Source organism: Notothenia rossii, assembly GCF_949606895.1.
Source record: "Notothenia rossii genome assembly, chromosome: 11".
Classification (NCBI taxonomy): Eukaryota; Metazoa; Chordata; class Actinopteri; order Perciformes; family Nototheniidae; genus Notothenia; species Notothenia rossii.
Window position 1 is genome coordinate 13,503,928 of NC_136910.1, and position 23,927 is coordinate 13,527,854.

The 23,927-nt window shown below is 38.2% G+C and overlaps 1 protein-coding gene across 1 annotated transcript in view; it reads right to left on the reverse strand.

Moving 5' to 3' along the window:
* The window catches only part of LOC307024432 (testican-2), a 29,366-nt gene extending 7,123 nt beyond the window's left edge, over window positions 1–22,243 (reverse strand). Inside the window, exons 1-5 of the mRNA XM_079658515.1 lie at window positions 22,199–22,243; window positions 13,713–13,827; window positions 2,134–2,242; window positions 1,552–1,666; window positions 52–171 (exon numbers count right to left, since the gene is read on the reverse strand). Coding sequence (XP_079514641.1) covers window positions 52–171; window positions 1,552–1,666; window positions 2,134–2,242; window positions 13,713–13,827; window positions 22,199–22,226 — 487 coding nt within the window. The 5' untranslated portion in view covers window positions 22,227–22,243. The remainder of the gene's footprint in view (window positions 1–51; window positions 172–1,551; window positions 1,667–2,133; window positions 2,243–13,712; window positions 13,828–22,198) is intronic.
* Between the last annotated feature and the right edge of the window lie 1,684 nt (window positions 22,244–23,927).

The window sequence follows — 23,927 nt, forward strand, 5'->3', positions numbered from 1 at the left end:
GGGCAATTGAGTTGTAATTCGGAGTATAAAGCCGCTTTGTGAGTTTCTAACCTGAAGCAGTGCCAGCTCTGAGCTTGCCAGAGTTATTCTGCTTTGCGTTTCCATGCAGGAGTTGGAACCAGTCTCTCAGGCGGTCGCCCAGGTCTGCCAGGTCCTGGCCGGTGCAGCTCGCTGAAGGGAGCGAAATACAAAAAGGAAATCCCAGCATTCAAAACTTTGCCAGACATTTAACAGCAATCTGACTCACCTTCCCTACGGAGAGGCTTCCTACTGCTCTTACTGAATCAAAGGCACAGCGCTCCCTCACTGTAAAGCTGTCAAAGTGTAATGTTCCTGCTGTCATTTTTAAGTGTATGATCTGCCACTCAAAGAAAACATTATTTCGCAATTAACTCATCAGCGGGAAATGCTGTTTTCCCGATAGAAATCCACTTGCAGTCTGTATTCCAGGCTGCAGATGAAAAACAAGAATAACATTTCATCCTTTGATCAATTGGCATTTTTATGTGCCCGAGAGCTTGGACAATCAATGCTGTTTGACTGCAATGATAGATAGTGTACACTCTAAATAATTAATCACCACATGATTGAAAGAGCAGTTTAACCACATGAGATGTTTGGCTAACAGTAATCTCTGAAATTGGTGAGTATTGATCCAAACACGCAGCACTGGGTTGATCCGACTGACGGTATGCTGTGTGTTGGCTTGTTAAAGTTTATCCATAAGGAGATGAACCCGTTTGTGTTTAAAGGGGGCCTAACATACCATAGGAACAACAAGGAATAACAAGAAAATGCATTGAAGAAATGGAGAATAAAACAAAAATAATTCTAAATGATTCTTAACATCTTTATTAAAAGTATATTGATTGACTTAAAGGCCACAAAGAGGCTGTGAATAAATCTTTGCCAAGCTAAAATGTAATATACAGGAGAAACTGTGTATTGTACGCAGTGGTGGAAAGTCACTAAGTATCATACTTGTACTTTACTTGAGTATTTAAATGTTATAAGACATACCACATTTATTTACCACTCTATTTACTTTTTACATATTAAAAAACATATTATATGCTTATTTGTAATGTAGTATTTACCACATATAGATCATGTCATTTTTAACGGCTCCACATTGACAGACTAGAAGATTGAAATGCTTGTACAAGTGATAAAACAGGATACCATTTTTTTTAATAAACACTGTGTCAGAGCCATTCTGCATACTTTTTACTTTTGGTACTTTAAGTACATTTGGATCATAATAATACTTCTGTTCTAACTGAAAGGGTCATTGTGAGAATGAGAATTTTAACATTTTGTATTTTAATTACATTTTGATACTAAAACGTTTGTAATTCTACTTAAGTAAGCAACTTAAGTACTACAGGATCCGAGTACTTTATCCACCTCTGATTGTAAGAGTAGCATAGTATCATCTGAAAAGTGTACAATTTAACCTGGATAAAAGAGATGACAGGGATACAGGCAGTGACATGTGAAGCCCTAAAATAACGATGCATATTTATAAGAGGTAAGGAAAATGTCACTTGCCACGTTTTGCGTCGATAGTGGTGAGGGTGACGGAGGCGGTGGCACAGGGGCAGAACCCAGAGCACATGATGCTCAGCTCTTTGCCGGCGAGGCAGGCCTGCTGCTCCAACTTACACTGTGAAGAGAACCAGAGAGATGCAGTTCAAATATTTATGAAGGTGACCGCAGGAAAAGAGGGATTGCTCATTCAGATGAGACTCAGGGAAAGGCTGCAAGAATGAGCTGTCATTTCTTTTTTCTCATGCAAGGTCAAAATTAAAAACTATAAATAAATCAATAAGGAGTCCTGGCAGCGGACAGCGTACGATGATGCAGCTCAAAACAACGTTAGTCATTAATCATGCGGCCATGTTGAGCGTCCTCCTGTGAACAGTGATGAAGTGTCCCGCCCCGCTGCGTCCACGTATATGTCAGCGCAGCAGGAAACAGCTCCTGACTGGACTCCCCTCATTATTTAAAACGATGACACAGGCGCTTTATTTCCAGGGTTTTAATGGTGGCCGAATCCAGTAATAAAGCAGAAGTCAAATGACCCAAGTTAAATGTAAAAGAGAGAGTCCAGGGCAGAATCATTTCTATTACCTCAGAGGCGTAGTTGTGTCCATCAGAGCCACATACAGGTGAGGAGGCAGTAACAGGACAAGGCTTGCAGCTGCTTTCAGAAGCCTCCTGCTGGCCCGACTGTTTGACTCTGAATGTGACAGGAAAAAAGGAAAAGTTACAATGTAACAAAACACAGAAAAGATAACAAATCTATTTTTACCTCAAGAAGGAAGATAGATATATATTTTCTAAGGTTTTTAGGATATCTGTCACTTGGATGCCACTCGAATACAATGTAGGTCAATGGGATTTTGTGTCAGGAATGGGGAATATTAGGACTCAAATGCAGGGAAGCGGCTTTCAAAACAAAAGTGAGCTTTATTTAAACAAAGCTGACAAACATGGAGAGTGAGAAAATACAACAAACCAACATGGAGCACATGGGGAAGACAAGACTAAATACACAGAAGGGTAATCACAGGACAAGACACAGCTGGGCAGGGGAGGCAGAAACACAAGGGCAACAGGTGAACACAAACAGACAATCAGAGACAGGAGGGCAAACACAGGAAGGATGACCCAGACGCAGGGAGAACAGAATTTCAAAATAAAACCATGACAAGACAGACAAAACTAAAATCGTGACATTTTGTCCATGAAAAATGTATATTTAGTGAAAAGAAGAAAGCATGCTAGAAGGTCTGCAAGTTGGTGTTGCTAAATGCTAATGTCAGCATGCACATGTGCTAACAATGGCAATGCTAACACCTGCTAAAAATCAGCAGGTGTAATGTTTACCATTTTAAACACCTTATGTAAGCGTGTTAGCATTCTAACTTTGTTAATTGGCAACACAAAGTAAAGCTCCAGCTCATGGAGGGGTCATTACCTTATTGCAGGTATTTGGTCATCAACCAGAATATTGGACATATTAACCTGTTTACCCCTGAGCCTGTTTTTCAGGTCTCAACAAATGACTATAACTTCACTTCTAAAAAGGGGTAAATTAATAATCTTTTGTTCTCAAAGCAATGATAAACTTGTGAGTTGGATGTATAAAAGTCAGAATCAACATAGAACTTTTTTATTTGAAAGTAAATTCAGATTCAGAACATATAATAAGAATATATAATCAGTACCATTTATCAAGATTGATGCAAAAAAAAGGACATTTTACCTTTTTAGAGAGATTTAGAAAATAAAACCCACTTCTGGGGTCATTTGGGTGCATTTTCCCTATCTCTGGCCCCCCTCGTTCGATTTTGATGATTGACACCTCTTTTGACCCATTAGAGCCAATAGAATCGAGAGGGGAGTTCTTAAAATCCATCTAAACATTACCCATTGGTGAATGAGTGATGCGTAGCCAGAATGCCCAAAACCCGAAGCTGGGTTGTAGCTCTAATAGTGCTAATATGAAATCTCCTTTTTTGACAAAAATGGAATGATGGATTATCAGTCATCATTTCAAAGTGACAGACACATTGGATTAACCTTCAGCAGCGTTTTTTTATTTTTAATGTCATTGAACACAACTTTTGATCAGAAAATCAGCAAAGGTAAGACTATTTCCCGTTTTTGATCCGTAAAGCTACGTTGTGTGATGTCTGGGTTTGCTTCCCCTGCCGCGAGTTTTGATCGCACAGTGATGATACTAATACCTCTATAATCTGTGGAATCTCAGTTTGCTAGCTGATATCTTGTTTGTGCAGATCAGATAAGTAATAAAGTATTTCTACCATGAGTTCTGTGCTAAGTGCGTTAGCATTTTTTCGCTCAGGGCTCATTTAAACACTTCTTGTGAGACTTGTGTTTTGTTTCGGTAAAAATGGTCAGTTAGCTGAGTTTCTTCCCGTTAAGTTGGTATGACACATTAATAGGTTGTTAAATGTTAAGAAGCCCTGAGGCACAGTTTCGTGAAAACAGGTTAAAATGAAAAACTCAGGGATCACCAGCGGCAAACCATCCAAAAGTGTTCAAGACATTTAACCAAACTAAAATGACTGACACAGTTATATGTCTCCACCAACCTGTCAGGAGGCAGGAACATTTTATCACTTCATCCTACTACTCTTTTAGATAGTGGTGTGAAATTGTATAATCAGCATATGAATCATTGGGTTCTGGGACAAAATACAAGGTCACAGTGATCTCTAATGAAGTCCAAGTGGATGTTTGTGAATTGTTTTGAATTGCTGTAACATGAGATCGCCGTAACTGCAAGGCTTAAAAAAACTCAAAGAACATCTTGACTTCAACCTCGTTTTTTTCCTTAACCAAACCCAAAACTAGCCTTGGCACTGAAGCATTGAACATGCTGTTGGTTGCTTGTTTGAGAGGAATAAACTTCCATTATCTTTTTCCTGTCCAGTTAAAATTGACGTATTGTAAGTTGCTTTCTACAAAATAACCTGGAAAATTAATTAAGTGCAACAGGAAACTGTTCGACAAGACAATTTTTTCAATGAATGCTTTCACTGTAATGGGATGGCAAAAGGCACCTCAGAGGCTTATACAGTGGGGCAAAAAAGTATTTAGTCAGCCACCAATTGTGCAAGTTCTCCCAATTAAAAAGATGAGAGAGGCCTGTAATTTTCATCCTAGGTATACCTCAACTATGAGAGACAAAAGGAGACAAATAAAATCCAGAAAATCACATTGTCTGATTTTTAAAAACTTTATTTGCAAATTATGGTGGAATAATAACAAAAGTCAATAACAAAAGTTCATCTCAATACTTTGTTATATACCCTTTGTTGGCAATGACAGAGGTCAAACGTTTTATGTAAGTCTTGACAAGGTTTTCACACACTGTTGCTGGTATTTTGGCCCATTCCTCCATGCAGATCTCCTCTAGAGCAGTGATGTTTTGGGGCTGTCGCTGGGCAACACAGACTTTCAACTCCTTCCAAAGATTTTCTATGGGGTTGAGATCTGGAGACTGGCTAAGCCACTCCTTCGTTGCCCGGGCGGTGTGTTTGGGATCATTGTCATGCTGCAAGACCCAGCCACGTTTCATCTTCAATGCCCTTGCTGATGGAAGAAGGTTGTCACTCAAAATCTCACGATACATGGCCCCATTCATTCTTTCCTTTACACGGATCAGTCGTCCCGGTCCCTTTGCAGAAAAACAGCCCCAAAGCATGATGTTTCCACCCCCATGTTTCACAGTAGGTATGGTGTTCTTTGGATGCAACTCAGCATTCTTTCTCCTCCAAACACGTCTAGTTGAGTTTTTACCAAAAAGTTCTATTTTGGTTTCATCTGACCATATGACATTCTCCCAATCCTCTTCTGGATCATCTAAATGCTCTCTAGCAAACTTCAGACGGGCCTGGACATGTACTGGCTTAAGCAGGGGGACACGTCTGGCACTGCATGATTTGAGTCCCTGGCGGCGTAGTGTGTTACTGATGGTAGCCTTTGTTACTTTGGTCCCAGCTCTCTGCAGGTCATTGACTAGGTCCCCCCGTGTGGTTCTGGGATTTTTGGTCACCGTTCTTTTGACCCCACGGGGTGAGATCTTGCGTGGAGCCCCAGATCGAGGGAGATTATCAGTGGTCTTGTATGTCTTCCATTTTCTAATAATTGCTCCCACAGTTGATTTTTTCACACCAAGCTGCTTACCTATTGCAGATTCAATCTTCCCAGCCTGGTGCAGGTCTACAATTTTGTTTCTGGTGTCCTTTGACAACTCTTTGGTCTTGGCCATAGTGGAGTTTGGAGTGTGACTGTTTGAGGTTGTGGACAGGTGTCTTTTATACTGATAACGAGTTCAAACAGGTGTCTTTAATACAGTTAACAAGTGGAGGACAGAGGAGGCTCTTAAAGAAGAAGTTACAGGTCTGTGAGAGCCAGAAATCGTGTTTGTTTGTAGGTGACCAAATACTTATTTTCCACCATAATTTGCAAATAAATTATTTAAAAATCAGACAATGTGATTTTCTGGAGTTTTTTTACTCATTTTGTCTCTCATAGTTGAGGTATAGCTAGGATGAAAATTACAGGCCTCTCATCTTTTTAAGTGGGAGAACTTGCACAATTGGTGGCTGACTAAATACTTTTTCGCCCCACTGTATCTACCATGTGGGTAAATAAAACCAGAATCGCCTCTGCTTGGTAAAATCCCCTTGCTTGCTTTCTTATCACACGGTGATTGACTTGATGTTCAGTGAGCATTACGCTCTGCAGTACCACGTCGGAGGCTGCGCTACTTAATGATGCCGGGGATGGTTTAGTGTGGTTGCGTTCCTGCTTATTACCCATTATTCCACACAGTGTCTCTCATTTCTGGAGGGACTCTGTAAATGAAGCACTTTATTGGAAAAGATAAACGCCTGTTGCAGCAGATAGTCTTTGAAGGTAGTAATAATTCACTCCATTAATTCTTTTCAGACAGCAGCCCTGCTCATTTGCTCAGTCAAAGTGGAATAAATGAAGTGAAGGAATAGATAGATTATTTTCAGTGAGTTTCAACACAGAAAACTAAAAGGGAAAGAGCATTTGAATTGCTGAAGATTCCAGGTGTACCTTTTGAAATACCAAACGTTTTTTCTAGATAACTTTTGACTACCTCTCCTCTAAAGCTGGCCTATTACCAACATGGGTACAGTGGCGGTTCTACGGGGTGGCACGGGGTGGCAGCTGCCACCTCAGAAAAATGCCTTGCCACCCCAGCTGCCACCCCATTTGGCAGCTTTGTTTTGAAAGAAAAGTTGTGGCTCATCGGACATTTATGAGAGAAAATCTGTAATGTCCGAGTGCAAGTGAATGCAGCGCAAGACGCGAGCCTTTTTTTTTAAATACGTCGTGTAGTAATATATATTTATTTATTTTTCTTCTCAAGAGAGCACCAGAATGTGTATTTGATGTTAGTATTTCAAAAGATCTCCTGGGGGAGAATCCCCCCAGACCCCCCTGCAGGGGTTGGGTTTTCAACTCTTTCACCTGTGGGGAAATTGCAGGATTAGCTCCAGGTCACCCTTTTTATTTACTGCAAGACAAATGTGCCTTTTTATTTCATACAGTTACATTTGGATTGAGACAGGGAAATAATCTAAACCTCACGCGTGGCGTTTCACTGTCAAGGGGAGCGTGTATGTAATTACATTGCAAATACTGACTTGAGCCCCACCACTGTATGGGTTAGCCCTACCATAGATTACCCAACACAAATACTCTGGCGCCGCAACTGTTTGCGGTCTACTATGACAGAGAAGAGACTGTCAAGTTTGGCTGTACTCAGCATTGAATCAAAACGCACCATAGCTTTAAATCTTAAATCTTTGTTGACGATGATAAAAATAGCCTTACTGTTGCATTTAACTCTATATTAGATTCTGTTGGTTTCTGTCAGAGTGTAAATAAACCAACCCACTGCTATAATCACACTCTCGACCTTGTTCTGACTTATGGTATTGAAATTGAGCAACTATTAGTCGAACCGCATAATCCTGCTTTATCCGACCATTTCTTAGTAACTTTTGAAGTACTGTTACTACACTACAAAGCATTAGTCAAAAGCTCCTGCAGCAGAAACCTATCTGTTAGTGCTATAGCCAAATTTAAGGAAGAGATTCCACCAATACTTAACTCGATAGCATGTCTGCATGTAAGGGAGGAAACTTATACAAAATGTACACCAACCCAAATTGATCATGTTGTTGATAGTGCTACAGATGCGCTGCGAATAAAATTAGACTCTGTTGCTCCTTTGAAAAAGAAGAAAATAAAACGACATATATTAGCTCCATGGCATAATGCCGAAACCCGCAAAATAAAGCCGAGACGACTTGAAAAGATATGGCATTCCACTAAACTTGAAGAATCTCGTTTAAATTTGGCATATTACTCTCAATGAATATAAGAAAGCACTACGTAAAGCGAGAGCAGCCTACTACTCTTCATTAATAGATGAGAATAAGAATAATGCAAGATTTATTTTCAGCACTGTAGCCAGGCTGACAGAGAGCCACAGCTCTATTGAGCCTTCTATTCCCATAGCACTCAGTAGTAATGATTTGATGTGCTTTTTTTAACGATAAAATTGTTACTCTTAGAAACAAAATCAATGACCTCTTGCCTTTGATCAGTATAGTGTTATCAACAGCTCCCGGAAACGTAAGTTCTAATATTACACTAGATAGTAAACTAGAATGCTTTTCAGCCATAAACCTTGAACAATTAAATTCAATGATTCTCTCTTCTAAACCATCAACGTGTATCTTAGACCCGATTCCAACTAAGCTGTTAAAAGAAGTTTTTCCATTAATTAGCACTTCTTTATTAAATATTATGAATATGTCTTTATTATCAGGCTATGTTCCACAATCATTCAAAGTAGCAGTGATAAAACCGCTTCTTAAAAAGCACAACCTCGATCCAGAGGTTTTAGCCAACTATAGACCTATTTCTAATCTTCCGTTCCTCTCAAAAATTATTGAGAAAGCAGTCGCAAAACAGCTGTGTGATTACATAAAAAACTATGATTTATTTGAAGATTTTCAGTCTGGCTTTAGAACACAACATAGTACAGAGACAGCTCTGGTTAAAGTCACAAATGACATTCTAATAGCCTCAGACAAGGGACTTGTCTCTAGAGATGTCCCGATCAGATCACGTGATCGGGGATCGGAGCCGATCACGTGATTTTCAAAAGATCGGAATCGGGAGAAAAAAATCGGGGATCGGGATTTAATTTTATTTATTTTTTTATAAATACTTTTTTTTAAATTTTGTATTCAATGTTAAAAAACAAAAATGACCATGTTCAAGTCTTAAAGTCATCCTGAGGCCTTAGTTTTGGTTTAAAATTACAGAACATCATGTATGTGTTGCTTCTTTGGGGCTTGTTTTCATAGACCTGGTTGCTTATTTCTCTCAAATCTGGCAACAGAGTGGGCAGGGCGCAGTGTCTAATTGTAGCAGTAAGCTAAAGAGTACTGATAAGCTTTATTTTGTTTTGATCCAATGCTGCACAACTGAACTGATCCAATGCTGCTGTGAAAGAAAGAAGCTATATCCATGTTGGATAGAATATCCAATTTAAATAAAAAAATAACCTTAAGGGACAACTTGAATGCTTTTTTTCTTTTTTTTCTCTTAATGCATTGCATAAAGATCGGATCGGGAATATCGGTATTGTCAAATTGTCAAAATCAAATGATCGGAATCGGATCGGGAGCAAAAAAAGGTGATCGGGACATCCCTACTTGTCTCTATTCTTGTCTTGCTCGATCTTAGTGCTGCATTTGATACTATCGACCATGATATCCTATTGCAAAGACTAGAGCACTTAGTTGGCATGCAGGGAACTGCTTTAGGCTGGTTTAGGTCTTATCTATCTGAACGCTCTCAGTTTGTACGTGTCAACGATGAATCTTCCATGCAAACCAAAGTTAGCCATGGAGTGCCACAGGGCTCAGTGCTTGGACCTATTTTGTTCACACTATATATGCTTCCGTTAGGCAATATTATAAGGAATCATTCTGTAAACTTTCATTGTTATGCGGATGATACTCAACTATATTTATCAATCAAGCCTGATGAAATTAATCATCTAAATAAAATTCAAGACTGCCTCAAGGACTTAAAAACGTGGATGACCTTAAATTTTTTGAAGTTATTGTACTTGGCCCGAAGAATCTACGAAACAAATTATCTAAAGATATACTAACTATGGATGGCATTAATTTGGCCTCCAGTGAGACTGTAAGGAATCTTGGTGTTATATTTGATCAGGATTTATCCTTTAACACCCACATAAAATCAATTTCAAGGACCGCCTACTTCCATCTACGTAACATTGCAAAAATCAGGCATATCTTGCCTCAAAACGATATAGAGAAACTAGTTCATGCATTTGTTACTTCAAGGCTGGATTATTGTAACTCCTTATTATCAGGGTGTACCAAGAAGTCAGTCAAGTCGCTTCAGCTGATTCAAAATGCTGCAGCTCGTGTATTAACCAGAGTTAGGAAAAGGGACCGCATTACTCCTGTTCTGGCTGCCTTACACTGGCTCCCTATAGAACACAGGATAGAATTTAAAATTCTTCTTCTGGCCTACAAAGCCCTTTATGGGCAGGCGCCATTTTACCTTAAAGAACTCATTATACCCTACTGTCCTACTAGGGCATTGCGTTCCAAGAATGCAGGGTTGTTGGTTGTTCCTAGAGTCTCTAAAAGTACAATGGGAGCCAGAGCCTTTTCTTATCAAGCTCCACTTTTGTGGAATCAGCTTCCAGTTTTTGTTTGGGCGGCAGACACCCTATCCGTTTTTAAGAGTGCGCTTAAGACTTTCCTTTTTGAAGCTTATAGTTAGGGCTGATTAGATTCAGCCCCTAGTTTTGCTGATATAGGCTTAGTTTGTCGGGGGACATCTTACTTCTTCCTTCTCTCTGTCTATACCTGTGTACTCTCATGTTCCGATTAACCCAGCTTCCCCAAATGTCTTTCTTTTTGGTGTCTATATACGCCGGGATCCGGAGTCATGGATGATCCTGCGGTCCTGTGTCATGGATCGCGAGTCCTGGATCTTTAGTCGTGGCTGTGGTCCTGGATCATAAGTCCTGGATGGATATCCTCGTGGATTCATCTTCCTATTATACACACATGCATTTCCAAACATTTGGACTACCTATGTTGCAAATGTATTATCTTTTCAATTTACACACGGCATCTATTGCACGTCTGTCCTTCCTGGGAGAGGGATCCCTCCTCTGTTGCTCTCCCTGAGGTTTCTCCCATTTTTCTCCCTTGTACGATGTGAGGGTCTAAGGACAGAGGGTGTCGTATTTTCATACTGATATTCTGTACAAACTGTGAAGTCCACTGAGACAAATGTAACATTTGTGATATTGGGCTATATAAATAAACATTGATGGATTGATTAATAAGTTTGTGTGCCGTTTTGTTGCTGATCAAGATGGTAATCGCCACATTCAGCTGTTATAGACATGCCAACTTGATGCTCTGCTCACAGATGAGTTGATGAGAATAATAAACTGTTTAAATATATGTTTTTTCTTTGTGGGGGTCTGCCCCCAAAAAACAGTTTCAAGTCCTGAGAAAGTCAAATAAGACGGTGTGTAAAACTTCACTGCCCAGCCAAAAAAAAGTAACCACTTTGATTTAACTAGGCCAGTAGGTACGGGCATTCCACTGGATAATAACTGCAGCGATGTATGTTTTAGCTGAATACACGTTTTTTTTTTTTAACCCTAACTGATGCAGTTAGTCATTTCTTTAATGTTTGTTCTTTCTGATGTAAAGTCAAGGTTGTAACTGTTTGCAATGAAGTTGTGTGGCACTGAACTGTTCCTTTGATTCTTTTGAATTATGATAGTAATTACTGGTCTTTCAAATTTGAAGGAGGGTGAGCAAGCATCTTGAGGAACGTTCATCATTAACTCCTCCAAAAAATATAGTTTATTTAATAATAACACTGAATATGTGAATCATAACAGTGATTGACAGCTGATAGGAATAATATGATTGTTAATATTATCATATTCATACAGACACACATCGATGAGACAGTTAATTAATGTACTTATTGCAGCACTCTGCATATTTGGTACCCCTGCCGGTCTAAGAGTTAAACCAACTCATTCAGTTACAATTCATTAAATTACGTGTGCCACCTTATATATTTATATTTAAGGCTTTACTGATGTCCCACAATAATGTTACCTAATGTTATTGAGTTAAAATATCAATATTGTGGCTTTCCAAGTTAACATTGATTGATATGACTGCGATTAAATCAGCATATACTTCTGCCAGGAGATGCCACCCCTGAAATTCTCCTGCCACCCGATGAATATTTGTCTAGATCCGCCCCTGCATGGGTAGTTTAGTAAAGTATTTAGGGGGTCAAGCACACATTGCATTTCACATGTATGTGCTGTTTCTTAGTGACAATAGAGTAGAGCAGGTCATTAAAACAGTAAAAACGCTGATCAAAGCAGTTTCACAAATAAAGTCTGTGTTTTTCAATGCTGCTGGCCAAGTTGTGACTAAAGTCTGCTCAGCTTGTGTCTCTGATAACTTATAAGATCAAGTGGTTCAGGAGGTTTTAGGAGACAAATTATATATAGAGATAACCTCCTCTACAAAAAAAATGGGATATTGTTAGTCAAACTGATAACAAAAACTAATTTTTTCTGCGTTCTGCTACGCCGTTCGGCTGCAGCAACCCTTTGCTCAGATTGTTCATCTGATAATATAAGATCCAGAATTCCAACGATTAAAATCTTTCATTCAGTTAAAATATATATTTAAAAACAAACAACTTTTAAAGTGTATTGTAAAAATGTCTCTTAAAAGCAGATTTATCATGGCTTCTGGCATACCTCCTCAACACTGACATTAAGGGGATACAAAATAATTACAGGTGAAATTAAAAAGGCTGTTTCTTCATTAACATTACGACTTTTGTGTGTTGGAAAACGTTTGGAAACATTTGGGATTTCTTTTAAGTACACACTTCAACAACATGTGTTTTGTAATTTTAGTACATTTATATGCGGACATGTTAGAAATTGTGCCTTTAAACTACGATAGAGTACCAGAGTTTTGACACGCACTGAGCTGAGAAAACATTGTCCTCTTTCGCTGGGTTACATCTAAAACATGATTCCGTCCCTACTCATAAATGTATGAGTTCACAAACTTATGAACCATGTACTTTTAAGTAATTAAAGTAAGTAGAAGCAGCTTCATTATTAATTAAAAGTGAGTTGCGGGAGTTTATGATACATCATGCATTAGATAAGACCGTGATGAGTCATGTATTAGTCAAGCCTTAATTAATCATAAGGTATGAAACCTTGGCATTAAATGTTACCCATTAGGCTAATATCTCTCTTATGTGTCCAATAGGAGCATTACTGTAGTGTGTTTACGTGTAAACCCATACAAGGAGAAATAATGACCATAAAGATGTTCATGGTATTAGCAACTAAAGAAAGTTTGATCGCTACTGAATATTTAACAACATTTAAAAATCACTGAAATATTTAATTTTGAAAACCATCAACAATATATACATCTATTTGGTATATTAAGTGTGAATAGTCAGTTTACATTTTCAGGCAGTTTATCAGAAGTTCACTTCCAATTATTCAGTATACTTCAGTAAGTCCATATACTGGTATATTTAATTTGGGTTTTGTCTCTTTTATTGCAAATTAATGTGTGTTGTGTGTTTTCTTCGTCAGATTCAGCAACACAAATTAAACATATTGAACTAAGCTAAATATGTTAGTATTCAGGAGAGATTGCTTTTCAAAATTAGGTTTTCAATTTCTTATCATATTAAACGTTGATGGCTATGATTTTCTTCCCAAACCGTCTGCGTTGAGTTTTCCCACCTACTGGTTAATTACTCAGTGCTCAGCATGACTGTGCGAGCTGAAATGGCATCACTCCTAACTCATGACACTCTCTGGGCCTGTTGCTGGCTTTAATCAATAGCCCTCACAAGCAGACACTGAAGGCTTTTAACGGACGCACAGCTGTTGACACGACAGAAATGTCCGTCCGGAACCACGTAGAAATCTCATCAACAGCGACACACAAAACAAGCCTCCCCTCGGACTTTATGACTCCACCTACCTCTGCTCCATTTTCTTGCGATTCACACACATGGCCCTCTGGTAACCCTGGGCAACGCACACCTTATGGCGGCTGCACTTCACATTCTGGCACGGGTCCTTGGTGGTATCAACGGCTGTAAGCACAAAACAACACTAATATCACCAAAAGTGTCAATCACAGCTGAAGTGTTTTGCTTTAATTGGCCATTTTTGTCACCTCCTTGAAAAAAGAATACAGATTCCAGCTGTTTTTCTTTTGTCTTCCAACAGGAAGGGCACACACACACACTTTAATTTAATGTATGATGTCATAACTGTATTAGGTTAGTTTAAATCAATAGAATAAGCTAAGAATTATGTACTTTATTAATCCCAATTTGGGAAAACATTTTTGCAGCAGCATAAAACAAACAAGGCATTGCACATAATAACAAATTAGAAGAGTAGAAATAAAACAATTCTAAAATAGAAACATCCCAAAATAGAAAGAAAGATAGAAAAATATACAGATGACTGTGAAGATAAACAATCTATAAACTGTCTGACAAATAAAAACACTATTGAATAACACTAATATTAAGTTTAAATAAAAAAATATTAGGTTAAACTTAGTATTATTGCTTTCAACTAACCTGATAAAGCTATTTGAAATTGGTTGACATAATACATTTAAATAAGTCAATGTTTCTGTTTTTGTCCGCTCAACAGATTGATAGCAACGGGGGCAGCTATATTATGTGTTGCATAATCATATACATTTGAAAAAAAACGATCTTCCATCCTCTTTTGTCAGCGTGTGAACTAAGAATCATGTGAAATGTGTAATGAAAAATATTCTGGCAGTGTGCACAAATGAGTCCATTGACTTTATAGTCATAACAGTGCTGCAAAAACATGGACGCCTAGCTGTCATTAGCGTTGGTTGCTAGCACTGCCTGCAGTCTCTGAAGGCTGTGTGTGATTTCCAGAGAGCCTGACAGACCTGATTGAGCATCTCTTTCTCTCTGCTTGTCACATCTCACTTCCCCCTTGTCAACTCATCACTGTCTCTCCCCATCTTGCTTTTTCTCTCCCTCACACAAACACTTCATCTTCGTCTCCATTTCTTCCTAACCTCTTCTCTCTCTCCCTATTTGGAGAGCTGAACTCTTCAATGGCAACCTTTTTCCCAATATCAGACCGAGATGGAAATAGCAACGTGTCTTCCGCCTTCATCAACCTCTGGTCAATGAAATTTCAAACTAGATGTCGCTCAGTCCCAAGCCACTTGAGAGGCCTCAGAAAGACCCACAAGCTCAGATAAACTGGAGATTGAGTGGCAGATGGAGAGAGAAATGTAAGCTGTGAAATCCTGAGTCAGCTATGAGCAGCTGCTTTGTAGTCAACACGGTCAACAGACCAGGTGGCTGCCAGCCAGATTCCTGCAAATCCAGGGACTAGGTGATACTTTGATGCTACAGCAGGAAAATACAGTGGATGACAACTCTGAGGAAGACCAGAAATACAGGTAGGGGACTCGGAATAGTTCTTCTATAAGAGCAGGTGTGAGTCTCAACTGCAGGAGTTCATAAAGAGTTGAATGTTGGCACCACTTCTGAGCTACCTAGCTTGTTATCTGCTAGCCTTTGTTGCACTAAGCATTTTTGATAGGGAGATAGATACTTTACTGATTCCAAATTGGGAAATTATTTTGTTGCAACAGCAGTGTACAGGAATTGAAATATTGAAATCTTTAAAGGTGGGAGAAAGTGTAAACATAATTAAATAAAATGAACTAAAATAACAATAGAAACAATAACCAGCAGCAAGTATATGTACAGTATAGATCTACAGTATAAAGGACATGAACCACAATAATCCTCAATATAAAATGTTCTAGACAATTTAGACTGTTCAACAATATATTACAGTAGCAGGAAACATATAGTATATCAATTACAGTTGTGTAAGTAGCAGTTGTGCCAAAATGGTCCTGGTTGTTCATGGCAGTGGAGGGGAGGAACTAAAACTGTGTAGCAGTTAACAGATACAAAAAAAGAAAACACCCAAAAGTTCCATCACTGCTGAAAGATGTAGAAAAATCATGTTGCATTATTTTTGCCGAAGTAACTTTTCAACATTGGGGTTTCAATATCTTCACAAGTGTCTGTTTAAGTTCTGCTAATGTATATATTAATATGGCCTTTTATCACATGATTATAAATGTTTATTGTATTTATATTAGGGCTGCTCAATTAATCATATTATAATCGCAATTACGATTATGGCTTGCAACGATTACATAAACAACGTAATTGAAATATAACGATTATTTTTTTATTATTATTATGAATTTTTATTTGTATTGGTTTTTCAGTTGAGTTATACTTAAAGTTCAGGGTAGTCAACTGTTAAAAACATACTGTTCAAAAAAGATTCTCCAATAAATTTATGTTTTCAAAGTAAATGGATAATCGTTTTTAATAATCGCGATATCAATTATTGACCCAAATAATCGAGATTATGATTTTTGCCATAATCAAGCAGCCCTTGTGTATATCTACAGGTATCAGCTCCAAAAAAGCTTGTCCTATATTCAAGGCGACAACCAGTAAATTGTTATATAAAAGGACAAATCAATACCTGTGAGATGTCACTGGTATTTTTATGCTGTCTATCATAATTTAATTGCGAAACAGATCCTCAAATTTCCCTCACTGTGGGTAAAAAGAGAAGACTAAAGACATACCGCTGAATGTCATTTCCTATCAAATATTTTCATTTAGACTTTTATTCACTTCATCTGTTCAAACAGGTCTTCTGCTCTGTCATGATACCTCAGAATGTGTAACATTATCCAGACTGTGCCACTGCTATTTCTCTTTTGATTTCAGACATTTCACAAAACCCCAAATCACCTTAAACTGTCATTGCATTTCTCATTTTTATCATTTCCTTTCGATAAAGAGAGCACAGACTCACATCAGCTCTCTTCAAAGAAACCCATCAGGTTTCCCTCAGGCGTTCTTCTGGTGTATCTTCCAGAGAGGATATATTTTTTGGTGGCTTATTTCAGAGAATAAGGTTTAACATTTCATTTAGTTAACAACAGCTCCAGTCACGGTTCATAAACCTTTATGGGGGGCAGGGAACCAAAATGTATGGATTTCTTTTATTGGTGTAATATACTTTTAACTGTTATCACCTTCTTGTGTGCCTTTTGGTTGTATTTTCTATGGCGCAGTTAATAGAAACCACAACTGCAGACTGTGCAGCGACCCATGCAGAGCAAACACAGTCTGAATAAATGAAGAAGAATCAAATGAGGCTCGAAAGCACGCAGGGGGGAGACACAGGTACTAACGCTCCACAATCGTCTGTATGTGTTTGATAAAAGAACATGCAGATCTGAATCTGAACAGAATATACTCGTTCAGGGAGACAAAACCTGCATATCGAATTCATGTTGAGTATTATCATGCATGAGGTTGAATTTAAATATAATATATCAACATGCTCATTGGCTAACAGCACCCTTGATTTATAGGGAATATACTGTATACCCTCTGGGAATATTATCATTTCAGATTATTTTATAGCAGGTTTAATAATTACCTGTAGGGGAAATATCATCAGGTGCAGGATTGTTGATATGTGTACATCTTAATTTGGCTTCAATTGCACATATATCCAAGCGGTAATGTGCTTTGTATAAAAAAATGCCATGCCAACAAGACTTTAGTGGTTAGAAAAGTGGATTAAAGGCCAAAGATTCATGAGGGAAGTCTTAAAACAGGTTTAAATATCCTAATTCTGGGAATAACATTCATCTGCTACTTAGTAATTATGTATCTATTTATCTAATATATCATTCCAATAGCTTGCATATAGACTCTTATTTCACTACTTCACTTTTTTTAAACCATTTTTCTTTTTGCATTTACTTTTTAATATTTACTTGCACTATATTTTTCTGTTTTTCTATATTATTGTGTTGCACTGTTGGAGAAGCCTGTGACCTAAGATTTTCATCGACATAACTACACTGTAGCTATGTTCGTATGACAAATAAAGAACCTTGAATCTTGAAATTGAGAAGAAAAGTGGTTTAAAGGTCAAAGATGGGTTCAGGTAACAGTACAACATGGGAATATTTGTTGTCTGGGGATGCAAAATGGATGAAAGGAATATAAAAAGGTTAGAAAACTGTCAAAAGAACTATAATATCACGGGAAGACTAGGGGTAGAGGAATGTGAGAATTAAGCGAGGGATATTGTGAAATATCTGGAGCAAGCTACCAGAAACCTGCAGGTCCGCTACAACTCTTACTACTTTTAAATCCAGGCTGAAGAATTTCTTTTGGCCGCTACTTTTAATTGAACTATTCACATCTTACACTGCGCTGTAACTTTTATTCATGTACCTGTGTTATTCATGTTTTCTTATCTTTGCTTTTTAATGTTTCTTATGTGTTTTATGCTCTTAATGCCTTTCATTTTTGTAAAGTACTTTCAACTGCCTTGTGTTGAAAAGTGCAAATACACTTGCCTTGCCTAATGATGATATACAGATATAATGGATTTATAATAAGGTGAAAAGTCAATATATTGTAGGATAGGTGTTGGAAAATGATGTGGGTGTTATGTTTATATATACACAGTACAGATAATGGTGGGTTGAAATGTCAGTAACAAAGCAATTGGTTGAAAATTAGCTTCCTTTCCTTCTAAGTTGTCTAGGAAACCAAATTAGTGTGCTTCTATTCTTCACAATTTTTGAGAGTTAGTCAGAATAAAGAGACCTCCATAATGAGCAACGTGTTAGGGGTGGTTGGATGTGCACCTACATCCCAAATACTCACTTTCAAATAAATGTTTTAATTGGTTTACTGTAAGTTCCCATAGAAACACCGCTCCGTGTTTTCAGTGTAATTTCAGTGCACCTCTCTCATTGTTCTTATGTTTAGTAATTTCATCAAGTCTGCCTCCAGGCAACCGCTTAAGACCAAACACGTCCCTCACACGGTATTCTTATACAACTCCTACATATGGAGTTGAAATCTAAACACCAGATTTTATTTGCATTGAAGATTGAGTGCGTTTTTCACCTCGCCTTCTCTGTCGCTGGCTGTTTACATAATGCTGCATTTGCAATTTGGGAAGTGCAAGGGCCACAGTGGGTTTTAAATCCACCTGGAATCATGTCAGCAAAGTAAATGGGACTAGAATAAGCCTGTGTCCTATCTCTTTGTATTATTATTTTCTTATGCTGCCATCTAACACATAATATTAAGCACATTATGCTTCCAGTTAGACAGGATCCTCCATTTAAAGCCTTCAGTAATTTATTTGACATTCAAATGGTCAGAGTGTGCATTTAATAAAGTACTTCAGTGGTTCTGGACTAAAACAAAAGAAAAGAAAATCCGCAAAAGACTTGCCAAGGAATAGTCGCACCCGTCTGAATCTGAAAGGATTTAGCTCTGATGAACATTAAAAGCATGCGAGAGACAAGCTTTAAGTAAATTAGTTTCAACTGGATTTGCAATTACTGTCATCTTAGCAGACTCTTTTATACCCTTCCATTTTAATTGCTGGCCGCTGTGTTAAAGCAGCTTTTATTCCACTCCAATGGAGCTATGAAAGTATTTACTTATAATTAAATAGGATCCAACACCTCCAATTCTTTTTATAACACAATGTTTATGAATCATTTCTTCGTGTTGTTGCACGAGTGGAAGCATAATCACAGTCATAAATTGGTTCCAGGCATAAGAGAAGTTTAATTTATCGGCTAAAATATGATGTCAAGACACTTAGAGCGGCCTATTGTTGTTGAAGCCGAGCTGATGTCTCACTTATAAAAGCACTGGAGGTGTTTGAAGTCTCCCATTGGGTCTTTGATACTTTCTTAGCCTACAGGTACAGATGGTTGGAGTTTTATTCTGTCAGGTTACATTTACAATAAAGAGGACCATGATCAATTAACTCTGCAGAATTAGCCCCAGTGGGATTTAGGACAGGGATGAAATCAATGGTATTCAAATGAACATCGCCCACACTACAGCAGGCGAGGCGTTTCCTTGAGATTACATTAGCTATTCCCCCTGTTGTACGAACAGATGAGTGGGATAACGTCTGGAGTGTCTTCTTACATCTTTCTCCTGTGGGGCGAGTCTTCAAAGTCTTTTAAGTGAGGGTGTGTGGGTGCTGAAGCTGACCTCACACACTCAACTTACAGCAGGAACACACTGCTAACCCCTAAGGGCTCACTCCATTGGCTAAAACATGTGTGAATAACATGCATGAATATTATATTTATACCAAGAGCTGTGAAATGATTCATACTTCATTACCTTTTAAGTGTTAACAATTCACAGTTCAGTTGCACAGCTGCATGTTAGGTTCAGTGTGGAAAGGTTCATCTTAACTGCAAACTGTTTTTAGACATGTGTATTTTAAATATGTTTAGGCTATTCGCAAGTATGATAATAAGTAATTATGCCTACAACATTCTGAATATGTGTCCTTTTAATATAGTCTTTCGGCATACAAGAAATTGGAGTTTGAATTTTGCTTTATGATATTATTATTATTTTAATTTAAACTAACAGGTGCCAGATAAGGAAATACATTTGTATACATCTAGGGCTGTCCTGAATACCATTTTTCGGGCTCCGGAGGGTGGGGGGTGCGTAGTGATCAGCAGCGAACCGCTTCGACACGGCATTCTTTTTGTTATTCTACAGTATTGTTGTTTTATAGTTATTTGTTAATGTAAACAACCCAATTTGTGTTTGGGGAAATTGAAAAGGATATTGCATTGTGTGTGTTACTTTCTTTGCATATGTATATGTGTAATTTGGCTTGGCTTTCTTCTTTGTATGGACATGCTTTTATTTTGAAGGAGAGTTAGCGCAGTTGACAGGAAGTGACGGAGATTAATGGAGAAAAAGTCGTATCTACGTATAAAGATGGAGAAAGTAAACGATAACGTTTATGCTTCAGTGTTAGCACCCCCCGAAGAGGCACATGCTCTTACATTGATATTGGAGATTTAAAAAAAAAAAAAAATGAAAAGAAAAAAACGAATATCCGAATAACGAAATTGAAACCCGAATAGTACTCCAACGAACGAATATTCGGATATTCGGGTACAGCCCTAATACATACGTACATACAAGCACAACAAATTGCTTAATTACGCGCCAGCACTCTGCTTTTGTTTTGCCTAACACAACCTAAATATCTGCCTCTTTAGCTGCTGAATGATTTGACTGTACTTTGACTACCTTTTGGTGCTGGACAGGTGGCAAAATTACAGGCCCTTTTCTCCTGAAACAGCATTGATGAGAATGATTCACAACAGAGAGCCGCACTAGCGAAACAATGAGCTGAAGGGAATTGCAAAGTTGTGAAATTATATAAACCAGATTGGCCACTTTAAATTAAAAAAACAAGTTACCTCAATATCCTCTAGTGGCAGTTAGTCTTTTCACAGTGACTGTGTTCAAACATTACATTGCATTTAGCTGATGCTTTTATCCAAAGCAACTTACAATAAGTGCATTCCACCAAGAAGATACAAGCTTGAAGAAAACAGAATCATATAAGTACATCAGGTTTCATAGAGCCAAAACATTTCAAGTGCTACTCAACTATCTTTAGATAAGCCAGTCCTTTATTAGTATATAATCACAGCTGGGCCTAAACTTTAGTCTGTGACACAGCAGCAGTCAGGTTTCACAACATCAGCAGTTTTCTGGCAAACTCTACACTTCCTAAAACCAGCATCCGACATTGTCCCGTGAAAAGACACGCTGTTAAAGGCTTCAATAGCTGGGCTCAATGCTGTGATTTATTTTGAAAACATTTAGGATATAAAACGTTTGCACCTTTTCAGTTCTTTCACCTTTTATATCAGTTGAATAAAAAAAGAAAATGTGACTTTGATCACCATTATCACATAGCCTCCATTCCTCCTCCACAGCTGATTTTCTAACAGCCACATCTTTTTTCTCCAACTAGAAACAGACCCCATGGAGGTAAATGGAGCCTGGTGGGAGTTTGGAGTTGAGCCCTCAGCAACAAAGGCAATTATAGCAGGCTTTTCAAACTAATGGATCCGACGGAAGGCTCAGACCTGAATCACAACTGTGTTCTCACCCTCCAGAACCTGTGACACTCAAGACCCTCGCTCACCGCACACAGGATGACCTCAGACTGCTGCTGCAATTAAGAAAAGCCGGCACTTGGATGATGCGCGCCGCTCTGTTTCATTGTCTACAGCAGATGTATAAAGGCGAACAGCACTTAGCAATGATTATGCCGGTATAATCTGAAATACAGAAGTTTTTTTACCTTTGCTGTAGAGCTGTCCATTTAAGTAAAGCTATTTAAATATTAAAAGTCTTTACAAAGTATCTGCATATATTACAGCAGCATACACTCTGATGTAGGTGGAAAATACAACACACAGCCATCGTCCTCAGATAAAATATTTTCCAATCAGATAAAATCACTTACTTTCATCAGAGCCCGTGTTCTCCTCCATGTTTTTGATGTAATCATCCTGGATAGAAAAATATATTTGCATTAATGGATTTTATAATTCCTTTTGGGCAACACAATGGGGCCCTTTAATGAGAATTCAGAAGAGAATTCATAATGAAGGAAGATAACAGAAACTTCTCTGCATGCCATGAACTACAGTTTAAATGTGAATATGATTTTAGCAAATATATTCAGCTCTTATTTTGAACAGATAGGTTTTAAAAAGATAATTAACATACTAATCATTTAAACTCAAGGTTAAGTTAAATGTAGTCAATTTCTGTGAGCATTTCTTTTCACAACATATTCTGTTTTCACCTGTTTATAGTCTTTATGCTAAGCTTAGCAGCTGCTATGCTATGCTATGAGATTGGTATCGATCTCAAGCTTTAAAGTTAGTCAGGATATTTCCATAAATGAGGTTGATGTTGTAGCTGTAGTAACATTTAGAAAACTGCAAAAGGCAAGACTGAGAGCATAAATATATCTCATAAGAAGGCTTGGACTATCTTAGCTGCAGCGCTGTTGCAGAGGGAATATTTGCTAACTAACTCTGCTTTTTAGATCGAGTCCCTGGTGGTGTTGCGCTGAAACGATAATAAAAAGACAGCGTCCCCCTGCTGTATCCATTCTGACCCATTTCTCAGTGTGAGGACGGAGAGGATCAACTATAAAGCAGTTACTGCTCGGCACGAGGCCCAGAGAGGACCCCGAGGATCAGGTCTGTTCAGTTTAACTCTGTGTTATTCTGCTCAGGGGACACCGGCCGGGACTGAGCTCTCAAGTCGAGCTGAACAAGTTTGGCCGAAGGCCTGTTAAATACTGCGCACAGGGTGAGGAGTTAAAGGGATTGTGTCCGTTACATATTTTAATAAATGGACCGTACCACTTTTTTAAGAAGCAGAATGTTGCATTTGGCCATACATGTGGATGGAATATGTTGATCAATTAGATTCCTGCAGTATTTTAGACCTACAGAAACAGCTTTGCGGAGGTCTGCACCTTCCAATTGATGTCTTTTGTCCCTATGTTATAATGGTTTTCACTTTTTAGTTATAAGATAAGATGTATTTTATTGATCCCAATTTGTGAAATGTTTGCGCTGCAGCAGCAAAAAAGACAAGACATTGTACATTAGAGAAATCAAAGACTAGAAATAAACAATTAAAAATGGAAACATCTCAAATGGAAATAAAATAGCATTAAAAAGTAGAAAATATACAAGTTCAATACAAATTGACAGTAAACTAAATATAAAGCAGGATATTATATACTCATTGAGTGTGTAAGGACTAGTTGTGTTCCAAGTCAAATGTATACATACTGACGTTATATAACATGTACACTCATGTTACTTACACCGGTTCAGCCAGAAGTTCAGATCAGCCAAAAACAGACATCAAAACAAAGACAGCGTACCAACGTACACATTTGAAAAAGACACTTACCTCGACTTCCTGTGGCAGTGAGGAGCAGCAGGGAGGAGCAGCAGTAGGAGAGAAAGAAAGAGACAGACATTGTTAGTGGTAAAAAACGAAATACTTTTCATTTTGCTGCAATTCAGCATGCAAACAGTGGGTTGGGTTATTACAGTAATGGCGGCAGTTAAACTGTCAGGTCTTAATGCATTCTGATTGCAAATACACGCCTTAGTCTCGCTCCTCTCGGGGGACAACATAAGACATTCACAGGATTATGAGCG